Source organism: Balaenoptera acutorostrata, chromosome 8, assembly GCF_949987535.1.
Source record: "Balaenoptera acutorostrata chromosome 8, mBalAcu1.1, whole genome shotgun sequence".
In the NCBI taxonomy this organism is placed as follows: domain Eukaryota; kingdom Metazoa; phylum Chordata; class Mammalia; order Artiodactyla; family Balaenopteridae; genus Balaenoptera; species Balaenoptera acutorostrata.
In genome coordinates, this window is record NC_080071.1 from 27,534,661 (window position 1) to 27,546,921 (window position 12,261).

Genomic DNA, 12,261 nt, shown 5'->3' on the forward strand with positions numbered 1-12,261 from the left:
CAAATGCAAGTCCCTCCCTGCAGTTGAGAGTTGATAAAAGTAACATAAAAACTATCTTTTTGAGCTACTTGGTTTTGTTGGGTTTCATATATATTACAAATAAATTTTAAAACTTCATTTTATTAACGTAACGCCAACTCACCTTACCCAGCAGAGCAAAAATATCATTTCCATCTTGTAATCCCTCTTCAAAATACCTCAGTGCTTTTTTAGTATAAGGTTCTTTTCCTCTTGTAATATCAAGCCATGCTTTCAAAACCTGTCCCTGTAAAATGAATAATTCTAATATTTTCATTTTTTTGGAAATGAAAGAAATAAATGTTGATGAAGAAGTTAAACTAAGCATCATTCTTATTTGTAATTAGTAACAAAAATCACTCTATCAAATAATGTTATGAAAAATAAAACTGCAATAAAATCACTTTCAAACCCTTGCTAGTCTACAGTCTTGGGAACTATTATGAATTTCAGCCTTTAAGATTACTACTGTGGGGCTTCCCTGGTGGCGCAGTGGTTGAGAATCTGCCTGCCAATGCAGGGGACACGGGTTCGAGCCCTGGTCTGGGAAGATCCCACATGCCACGGAGCAACTGGGCCCATGAGCCACAATTACTGAGCCTGCGCGCCTGGAGCCTGTGCTCCGCAACAAGAGAGGCCGCGATAGTGAGAGGCCCGCGCACCGCGATGAAGAGTGGCCCCCGCTTGCCACAACTAGAGAAAGCCCTCGCACAGAAACGAAGACCCAACACAGCCATAAATTAATTAATTAATTAATTTTTTTAAAAAAAAAGAAAAAAAAAAGATTACTACCGTGGTCGATATTAATATTAAGGAGCTTGTAAAATATTCCCTTAATACTAAATAACCAATATTCTTACATGGGGCTTTGCTAATAAATTACTAATAACTGCTAAACATGTAATTCAATACGTAAATAAGAATTTGTTACCTCTTTTTGGGGAAACAGACCAAATGAACTAAGATGGGAAAAAAGAAGTGCCTTGCTTCACATTTATTAAAAATTAAGATAATTTGGCAACTATCTCAACCTCTTTGACTAGTCCAGTGAGCTTCAAGTGAAAGGATAAAATGGCCTCAGAAATTAAAAAATGAAGAAGCCATGAACGTTTACCTTCAGAAATGTTAGTGAGCCAATGGACTGTAAGGTTTATAGGATTAGAAAGAAGATGAATACACGTTGATTATTTTTCTTTTTAATGCCAAATAAAAAATTATGAAAACTGCTCGTCTGTCAAAAAATTTCTAGGTTAATTAATAAACCTTATAAATCTTTAACTAAGATCATATTTACTTCCCTATATTTCACCTGAAAAGACAGGTAAGAATACTTAAACAATGTTACTTCCACTCATTAGATCACTGTACTTTCTTGAATCATTTCAACTGTGTGGATGATTCCCAACCTTTATTTCTAGTCCAATACCTTTTCTAATTTTTTCTCTTCTTTTTCTAAAAGCTCATCTACTGTCTCCATCTCACTGTTCTGTCAGAGCCTGAAATATAGAATGTCTAAAACCAAACACATCACCTCCCTCCAAGATTACCTTCTCATCCCAAAGTATTTTCTAGTCACGTTAACTGGTCTCTGAATTGTCCAGGCTTAAAACCTCAGAGAGACATCCTTGATATCTGACACCTCAATATCTTTCCCCCAATATTTATAATAAGTTGAAAAGTCCTGTGGGTATTTGATAATTCTCAAATTCCTACCCACTGAATAGTATTTTAGTGTAGGCCCTTAAAGCCTTCTGCCAGAAAGTACTATCTTTGGGGGCCTGCATTCTGGTTTCTTCCCAGGTCAGTTCATCCTATAAACATTTGCTAAATTAATCTTCTGAATTTGCACTTTAATAACATCACTGACATGATTAAAAATCTTCAATGACCCTCAGTGCATATCAAATTAGATACAAGTATTTGTACCTAGCCATCAAGATCCTTCAATTTGTCCCAACCCACTTTTCCAACCTTTTCTTTCACACTCTTCTTCTCTGTACCCTGTATTCCCATCAGGTGTGAGGTTCTCACTGTACCCAGACCTACACGTCTCCTTGTTCTTCTCCTTTCTATCTATCATCTCCCACCCTGGGAGTATCTACTTCCCTTTTCCATAATCTTTGCCTGTGGAAACTGTATCCATCTTTCAGGTTTTAGCTCAAATGCTACTTCCTTCAAGAAATTCTTCTTCATTCGCCTAACAGTTATCGATGTGATCTCCCCTTGAGTACATAAAATAGTGCCTAGCACAAAGTAAATGAGCAATAAATGTTAACTATTATTTTCCTGCACATTTTAATCACACTTCTCTCATTCCATTTGTCAATTTTCTCACAATGTTAATTGGGTGTGTGCTCTATAACACTGCTAGATGATCCAGTCGTGAAAGTAAAGTTTATGTATTTTTTATCTTTCTATTATTAACAGTGCAAATAATGGTGCCTTGTACCTAGAGCAGTTCAATAAGGAGAGTGGGAGGGAAGGAAGGAGAAAGAAAAGGAGGGAAGGGAGGGAAGGAACCAGGGAGGGCTCTTGTCAAGAGTTAATAAATAACATTTAAAAAAAAAAACCTTAGAGAACTACAATTTTATAAAATAATAAAATATTAAAATAAGGCTGTTATTTATAAAATGAGAATAGAGTGGGCAATAACAAAGCTTTTATATAAATAACATAAGCTTCCTTTAATGTTAGTATTTCAAAATAAGAAAACCAGCTACCTCTTTACTACCATCTGACATTTTGATCATTCGGTCAACATATTCTCTCGCCTTATCGTGACGACCAATGTGCCACAAAAATAAGCCTGCATGGTACAAAGCTTTTGGTCCAGCTCCTTTACGCTGCTCCTTCACTCTGGCATCTGATTCCAGAATAGCTTCTCTATCTGGGAGAAGGAGAAAAAGACATTAAGTGAAAATTAAATTCTAGATTAAGAGTTTATAATAGGTCAGATAATTAACAGCAGAGAATATAGTTCTTCTCTCTACAGCAGCACTAATAAAAATAAAATGCAAGCCACATACGTAATTTAAAATTTCCTAGTAGTCACATCAAAGAAGTAGAAACAAGTAAAATTCACTTTAATAATATATTTTATTTAACCCAATATATCCAAATTATCATTTCAACACATAATTGATTTGAAAATTATTAAGAAGATACTTTTTTTTTTGTCTTACCAAATCTTTAAAATCTGGTACGCACTTTACACAAAGCACATCTCAATTAAGATGTGAAGTTTTCTTCAGCAAATCTTTATACTTAGATTTCATAAAATTTATTTTGGAAAAAGCAGAATCATATACTTGTTCTAAACATAATTTTTCTAACTGAATCAAGTATCAGTTTTAAATTTTAAAGTAAATTAATTAGAATTAAATTTAAAATTCACGTCCTCAAACGAGACACATTTCAAGTGCTCTACATCCACCTGTGGCTAATGACCACTGTGACCACACTACAGTTCTACAGTTCATGTCATTCTCAAGACATAAAGGCTATATATGCAAATATTTTTTTTTTAATAATAAGATGAAAAAGTTGGCAATGATTCTAAAATGAGACAACTATTAGGGGCAAATTCAGAACTAGGAGTCAAATTACCCTACTTCCTAATCCAATTCTAAAACATATAACCAAGCCAGGCTGCTGTCACAGGTCAATGAAAGGTGGTATAAACTGCTACTTATATAGTTAATACTGACTGCCTGACTGCTCCCTTAAAAAGATGGTCTATGCCTAGAACTCTAATCACTTCTCTTTAATCTGTTATGTAAATGCTTGGGACACAAATGTCAGTTAGATCCAAATCCCAGGTCGAATCAAAATGTGGATCAGCTAGGCAATAGAAAGAAGAAATGTCAAAGTTGAGGACTGAGATTCTAACAGACCACCTTTCTGGAAATGGCTACCAAGGAAAGGTACGTGACTCTTCCTTTTAACTCTAAGGATACAAATTTACATTTAAATGTGGAATTACTAAGGTACAACTTTAGGAGTTTAGGAAACAAAATTGTACTCTGGAGGGCTAGAGATTGCTTGGCAAGGGACCCCTTCTGCCCTGCCTACAGCACACCCACTGCAACACCTTCAGAAGTTCTCACTAAATAGGCGTGATACAGAAACAGAACTTATCGGGGCAGGAGCAGGCACTGTACCTTCCTGCCCAGATTTCCATCAAGTCCCTAGTGGGGCATCAGCTAGCTGTGATAGTCTGCATAAAGCTAGTTCTTTCCAGATATCAGCTCAAGTTCTTAATGCATCACAGCCCTTTAATAAACAGGGCTTACATTAGCATTCAGGAAGAATGTACGAGAACAATGTAGGCTCTTCCTACGCGAGACAGACATCTGGGCCTCTCCTGAACTCAAGCGCACTCAGCATTATCTATGGAGGAAAGTGGAGTGAGTACTCAGGTGTCTCTAAACAATCCTGGAAATCACATTTTCTAACAGAACCAGTACTCTTGGGAGTAACCAATTAAACAAAAACTTGATTCTAGGAAGAAAACATTTTGTTAATTTCTCTTTTTTTTTTTTAAGGCTTACTGACTACAGCTCTCCTACACCAATTCTCTGCTCCAGCTACACACTCCTGCTGGAACACAGAGGAAGGGGATCCAGAGGTGAACCTAATCCTGAACCATTTCCACATATTTGCCCATCGAGTTCTCCTGTCTGAGAAGATCAAGTCCCCACTTCCACAAAGTCTTCCCAGCCTACTCCTATGGATAAACAGTACAGGCCATTTCCCCCACACTTTCTTAAAAGTTTTAGAAAGCATCTAGTCATTAGATTTGTTTATGAACTAAACATATTAGTGTTTTAAATAACTTTTTATTTATTTGTACAAGTATATGTGGGTGAAGGATGTAAGTGATACTTTGCTTAAGAAAAAACTGTTTCCTAATATTTAAAAAAAGTTATGACATTTGGTAATGGTTTAATTATTTGAAACAAGACCTATTTTTACAATGCTATTAGCTGTTACTGGATATAGATGGATGAATACAATACTATTTCTTTTTTATTACCTATAATTCCAATACTGTTCTGCCTCAGCCATTAAGATATGCTATGTATTAAGACAGTTCACACAATTTTAATTGCTGGTTTATGTATAAAGTTCCTCCTATAATCTAATCATATTTCCCAACCTACTACTGGATAAAAATTTACTGAATATCTTCCAAAGAGCTAGCCCCCCTGGTGGATGTAAAGGCTTTTAAGAAGCTCAAGATATAGTAGAAGAGAGAAACTGCATGTAGCTATATATGCACAAAACAAGTTGTAAAGTTGGCTGCTACAGAGTAATTTTTGTATATACCTGTTTTGAGCTGTCCTTTTTTGGTTTAACCATTGCTAATATTTATTCACCTTTACATTAATTCAAACAATCCCTACATACTAATGAAACATCTGCCATGGGATATAAGGAATATGAAAGCAATAGAAGACCCATATTTCTCATGCTTGATACACTTAAGTCTTGTCAGGAAGATAAAACAACTATGACATAAATAGTATCTACAGATAATACATAATACAGTATGATTAGACTGAATGTTAAGGTAATTGAGAAAAATCAAAATGAACTGAGTAGAAAAAACTGTCTAAGCATTGTACTTAAATACTATACCTGGATTGGGACTCATTTTATGAGTGTATATCAGTGCAATTAGAGAACAAAGTGATACATCTTGTTTATTTTTAATAGCCTCAAATTCTCGAAGAGCTTCTTGAGTTCTACCTGAAAATCAAAATTACGAAGTGAAAATTGTTCTTCGTGCAAAACAAGAATTTAAAACTTATGGAAATGTTTAATAATTAGCACATACCTTCCATCAATGTACCATAGGCATAATAAAACCTGAAGACGGGATCACTGCCATACCTCTTAGTTCCCTCACTGGCAACAAGTAACACATGATGGAAATATCTCTCTTGACAATAGTAATTAATCAAAGTCTAAGAGGAAATAAAGACTAAATGTTAAAAGAGATTCTGATGTTCTGAAATACTCTAAGCAGATATAAACCTAAGATCCTGAATAATCTAAAACTTCGATAACGTGTTTTTTTCTTCCAAGTTCCTTAAATACTGTTAAAGGCTAGCACTTAAGGAATGTAGAACACAGTGAACACAAAATTATTGAAATAACTCAATGTTTTCTAATAATTTCCATCTTCTTTTTCCTAAACTATTTCTTAACAATACTGAAGTCAGGGTATTTTCACCTCTTTCCTTTCCCCACATTTTCTTAAGGTTTTAGAAAATGGGAAAACAGACAAAAAGCAGGAATTAAAAAAAAAAAAAAAGACAAGAGGCTTCCACTGCCAGACCAGATTTCTTTTAAAAACAAAAACCCTTCTATTTTGTTTTTATAGCCTCACAAAGTAATGACCAATTAAACGCAGCAATTGATTGTCAAAGGTTATCCTGTTTTCTGAGTTCCACAACAAATAACTGTCAGTAAAACAAAGGATCTATTTTTTAATGGAAATCACTATCATTAGGCTTTTTTCAAAATGATATTATTTATACATGAGGCAGAAAACTAGTTATCAGGAGATACAAAGTTCTGATTAATTGGAGCTATGCTTTACACCATTTTTCTCAGGATCACATCTAAGGCTTAGTTGCTAACCTAATCAAAGAGGGAAGCCATATTCACTATCACCATGATATACCTGATTCACTCCCACAAACCAATTCGGGCCATCCCATACCTCCCTAGTCTGACTCTTCAGCTGGTTCAGCAGGAGCAAGAAATACAGATGAAGCACTGACAGGATTAAAATGAGTGTCTGAACAGCTTTTTTTTTTTTCTTTTACAGTCCATTGTTTCTGGAGGGCTACAGTCCATGTGTTTCTCTAGAACAGTCTGGCAAACATCCTCCAACTTTTACTCTGCTTCTCTCCTGTGGTTACTGTTCTCCAGTCCCTTCTCAGCCACTGTTTCTTCAAAGTGTGATCCGGACACCAATTCCAAGATCCCCGCAGCACACCTCAGGAAAGTGCAGTTTTCCTCCAGAGCCCTTTCCCTAAGGTTGCAAATGACTTCTTAGCTTGCCACAACTAAGGACACTTTTAATATCATCTTACTTGACTTCTGTCCAGCGTTTAGTATCACTAAGCAACTATAACTCTCCTAAAAGGCATGCTATCATAAAAAGGGCATGGATTTTAAGACCTGTTTTCAATTTTCTGGTCCATCTTATAGCCACTCAGTTTGCTCATTTGTAAAATGCTGGTAGTCATTTATAGGTCATTGTAAGGATTGAGATATCATACTGTAAAACTCCTATTCCAAAAAAAAAAAAAAAGTTCCTCCAAACCCCGAATGTTGATATTAAAAAAAAAAAACAAAAACACGTGTCCAGCCAAGACCTCTCATCACAGCTCCAGATTCCTATTTCAATTTCCCCAAAACCCAAGCCAGACATGGCGTCAGGAATCCTCTCTTCCTGTTTGCACAGTCCCCATAAGTTTAACCAGTCAGTAGGTTCTTCTTCTGTTGTTCTAGTCTGCTTCCCACTCCCCGCACCTATTTCCACTCCCTTGGTTCAGGTTAGGTTGTTCAATCCAGCAAACATTTACTGACTGCTACGAGTGCCAAGCACTGGGCTAGGTACGGTGAACATGAAGATGAATAAGATATGGTTCCTGTCCCAGAAAAGCTTAAAATTTTCAACTGAGACTAGAATCTAAAGACTATTTGAACCCACACACCTACGGTCAATTAATCTTCCACAAAGGAGGTAAGAATATACAATAGAGAAAAGACAGTCTCTTCAGCAAGTGGTGCTGGGAAAGCTGGGCAGCCTCATGTAAATCAATGAAGTTAGAACACATCCTCACACCATACACAAAAATAAACTCAAAATGGCTTAAAGACTTAAATATTAAGACATGACACCATAAAACTCCTAGAAGAGAGCATAAGGCAAAACATTCTCTGACATAAATCGCACCAATGTTTTATTACGTCAGTTTCCCAAGGTAATAGAATTAAAAGCAAAAATAAACAAATGGGACCTAATCAAACTTAAAAGCTTACGTACAGCAAAGGAAACCACAAACAAAATGAAAAAACCTACGGAGTGGGAGAAAATATTTGCAAATGATGTAACTGACAAGGGCTTAATTTTCAAAATATACAAACAGCTCAAACAACTCAGGAAAAAAAAAGAAAAAAAAGGGCTTCCCTGGTGGCGCAGTGGTTGGGAGTCTGCCTGCCAATGCGGGGGATGCGGGTTCGAGCCCTGGTCTGGGAGGATCCCGCATGCCGCGGAGTGGCTGGGCCCGTGAGCCACGATTGTTGGGCCTGCGTGTCTGGAGCCTGTGCTCCGCAACAGGAGAGGCCGCGATGGTGAGAGGCCCGCGCATCGCGATGAGGAGTGGCCCCCGCTTGCCGCAACGGGGGTAAGCCCTCGCACAGAAACGAAGACCCAACGCAGCCATAAATAAATAAATAAATAAAAAGAAAAAGAAAAGAAAAAAAAAAAAGCCCAACAACCCAATCAAAATATGGGCAGAAGACCTAAATAGACACTTCTCCAAAGTAGACATACAGATGGCCAACGGGCACATGAAAAGATTCTCTACAAAAAGATTCTCTACATCGTTAATTATTAGAGAAATGCAAGTCAAAGCAACAATGAGGTACCACCTCACACCGGTCAGAATGGCCATCATTAAAAAATCTACAAATAACAAATGCTGGAGAGTGTGTGGAGAAAAGGGAACCCTACTACACTGTCGGTGGGAACAAAATTGGTGCAGCCATTATGGAAAACCGTATGGCGGTTCCTCAAAAAACTAAAAATAGAGTTGCCGTATGATCCCGCAATCCCACTCCTGGGCATATATCTGGATGATACTGTATGATCCCGGATGATCCTGCAATCCCACTCCTGGGCATATATCCGGAGAAAATTCAAAAAGATACATGCATGCCAATGTTCACAGCAGCACTATTTACAATAGCCAAGACATGGAAACAACCTAAATGTCTATTGACAGATGAATGGATAAAGAAGATGTGGTGTGTGTGTGTATATATACATACACACACACACACACACACACAATGGAATACTATTCGGCCATAAAAAAGAATGAAATAATGCCATTTGCATCAACATGGATGCACCTAGAGATTATCATACTAAGTGAAGTAAGTTAGAAAGAGAAATACCGTATGATATCACTTATATGTGGAATCGAAAGTATGACACAAATGAATTTATCTACGACACAAAAACAGACTAAGACACAGAGAAGAGACTGATGGTTGCCAAGGGGGAGGGGAGGTGGGGTAGGGATGGATTGGGAATTTGGGGTTAGCAGATGCAAACTATTATATAGATAATGGATAAACAACAAGTTCCTACTGTATAGCACAGGGAGCTATATTCAAATAATTCAAATTTCAGTGTCCGTAAGTAAAGTTTTATTGGAACAAAGCCATGTTTAAGTATTGTCTATAGCTGCTTTCATGATACGATGGCAGATTCGATGCCACAGAGACCCTATGGCCCATAAAGCCTGAATATGTACCACCTGGCCCTTTAAAGTTTGCTGTTCTACTTAAGGCTCCTGTTCTAGAACGTTAAGTAGAACAGGGATTATTGGATAACAAGGTTAGAAGAAAGCTAGGGTCAAGAAGGGCCTCCTATTGAGTTGATCCTCTAGTCTAAGTGATGAGGAGTTAAATCAGTTTTTAGCATGAAAGTGTTTTTATTAAAAAATTCATTTGGGTGGCAGTACAAAGGATAAATTTAAGGGGATGAAAATACTTAAGGGGATGAGGGAAGGCTTCACAGGAAGGTAATGCAAAACTTTAGGCAAAAAAGCAAAAGACACTCCAGCACCCCCATCACTGCCAAACTGTCCTCCAACCACTCCTCACCAGCTAACATGGTACGCATTGCATTTACCTGTTTACTGACTGACTCCCCCTCGCCAAATGTAGAAAGATTTGCGGGGGGGGGGGGGTTTCTTAGCTTTATTACTGCAGGGCTTATTATCTTCAGGCTTAGAATAGTGCCAGACACATGGGAGGCATTCAATAAACATTTGTTGAATTAATTTAATTAAGGTTTTCGCCAACATTAGATTATAAATTCACAGTCCCTGTGAAGGCGGGGACTGTTCCTTTCTGTTCATCACTATCTCCAGCTCCAGTGGACACACAGTGAGCCCTCCATCAATATGTGTTGAATAAGGGAATCAGTGAACAAATGGATGGAGAAGATAATCATCCTAAAAAGTAACTTCTTTTACTTTCAAGTCTCATGTCTTTGTTTTCATATCATTTCTTACGTGGACCGTCATTAAATATTTGCTGAACGGATGCATCACTGATAAACAGAGAAGACCATCACCCTAAAATACTCCTCCATTTTCAAGCCTATGTCTTTAACTGATTTCGTATCATCTTTCCGTGCTCGTTCTACCGTCCCACGGGGGGAGCTGGCACTAGTTTGCTGTAAGTCCTTAAAAATTGCACCCGGGAGACGCACTAGGCGTCCTATGTTGACCAAACCTTCCGAATAAACAGGGTACAAAAGTAAAAGTAAACACGACCAACAGGGTGGGAAAAGCACACTAACGGCAATTCGGAAAGCAGCGCGCGGGTAAGGCTGCCCAGACCTCAAGATTGCAAAGCAGGGCCCGCGGAGGGAGAGCAAGTGATGTAGGTTACAGGCCCGCACCCCAGGCGGGGGCACCTAACCAGCCGGGGCGGCAGGTACCGCAGGGTAACAACGGCCTAGCCAGGTCGGCCCGCGAGCTCCCCACGCCCCCCGGCCCCTCGCCAGCCCGGCACCCCCCACGGCAACACACGGCCAGCTCTTGCTCACCTTCAGCCCCTGCGAGTCCATGGCTTCCAAGGCCGAGCCGCGTGCCTCCTGGGCGCGCGCTTGCCGAAGCCCAGCAGAAGAGCCAAGGGTCTCAGGGTCTCGCAGCCCAGGCCCAAACCAGCTTGGGACGCGGCGGGAGGGGCGGGGCGGGGCGGGGCCGCGCCGCCATTGGCTGCCGGCGGAGGGGGCGGGCCCTCGCGGCAGGGATTGCGGGGGTCGAGGCAAGGGCGGGGACCCGGAGGGAGGGCGGAGGGTGGGGAAGGGGGCGCGACCAACCGGATGCTGGGTGAGGCGGAGGTCAAACAGCGAAACGACCCTAGGGGCACCGTGGGTGGGCGGGCTTGAGGATTAGGAATTAAAGAATGAAGGAAATGGGGGAGGACGTAGGAAAAAGGGCAAGTCTGTTTTCCATCTCCGGCTACAAAGCAAGACACCATTTTCTACACGTTTGTGTAGAGGCGGGTTCCCGCAATGCGGCTATTTAGAAGGCCTGACCAGCTCAGAGAAAAACCTTTAACTTTCACATGTAGTAGTTGCATTATGGCCACAAGGTGGAGCAGAAAAATCACAAGTTCTTAACAGAAAGGGATGAGCTTCTTGCGCCCATTTTTGCAGGCAGTGCTGCAATCCCGTGTTTTTTGTTAGAAAGCACGTTAAATTAGTCTTCTTTTTTTTTTTTTTTTTTTTACCAGCCCTGATAGTGGGAGGAACCAATGAAGTAAACCTATTTTTTCAGTTAAAAAAAAAAATAACACTGCTGATTTTAAACTGAGAATAAAATTAATCCCTACGCAAACGTTTATGTTTGCACGGATCAGGCAACTGTCTGTTGCTCGTAGATTTCTTCAGTTACTTAGTGAATTGAATTGAAATAGAATGAACAAAGAGATTTCCTATTTCTGCCTAAAGATATTTTTAAAATAAGATTTGAGGTTTAAGTAATCTTTGTGGAATCTTTTACATGGATCCCAAATTTCAATCCTAGTTCTAATTATCTTACTTGAGTTGATGTGATTCGTAGTTGCCTTAATCAGATTTTAACTCTGTTAAGCAGTCAACGAACATTAAGCTTTTTCCATGCCAGTAGGTTAGGTAATGACAATCTTGAGGGAAAGGGTGAGTATGATTACAGACTTCAGTGCCAGGCAATATTTCTCACTGGTTTCCCTTAAAAGAGCATTCTACCCAGAGAGGCACATATTATTTTCATGAAGATTGCTTTTGTTTGTTTCCATCATTCATAGTCAAGCTAAATGTTTGTGATAAAGGACAGCTGGTAATACCTGCTGGTCTGATTTTCAAAGCCTGTGGATTAATCTGCACTTGGTGTGCAGCAGAGAATATCAGAAACTAAGGTGCTCATCCGAGTGTATAAT

The 12,261-nt window shown here is 39.1% G+C and overlaps 1 protein-coding gene across 8 annotated transcripts in view; it reads right to left on the reverse strand.

Annotated features, from left to right (window-relative positions):
• The window catches only part of TTC21B (tetratricopeptide repeat domain 21B), a 98,388-nt gene extending 87,385 nt beyond the window's left edge, over nucleotides 1-11,003 (reverse strand). For 7 of the 8 annotated variants that reach the window (XR_451083.2, XR_009009063.1, XR_009009064.1 and 4 more), the window contains exons 1-5: nucleotides 10,886-11,003; nucleotides 5,858-5,987; nucleotides 5,659-5,769; nucleotides 2,739-2,905; nucleotides 143-265 (exon numbers count right to left, since the gene is read on the reverse strand). Coding sequence is in view for 3 of the 8 variants with exons in the window: in XM_057551467.1 (XP_057407450.1) it covers nucleotides 143-265; nucleotides 2,739-2,905; nucleotides 5,659-5,769; nucleotides 5,858-5,987; nucleotides 10,886-10,906 (552 nt within the window). In the remaining 5 variants the exon portion in view is untranslated. Of the gene's footprint in view, nucleotides 1-142; nucleotides 266-2,738; nucleotides 2,906-4,310; nucleotides 4,394-5,658; nucleotides 5,770-5,857; nucleotides 5,988-10,885 lie in introns of those variants that run through there. The other variant, XR_009009065.1, reaches the window with a different exon arrangement.
• Nucleotides 11,004-12,261: the final 1,258 nt, after the last annotated feature.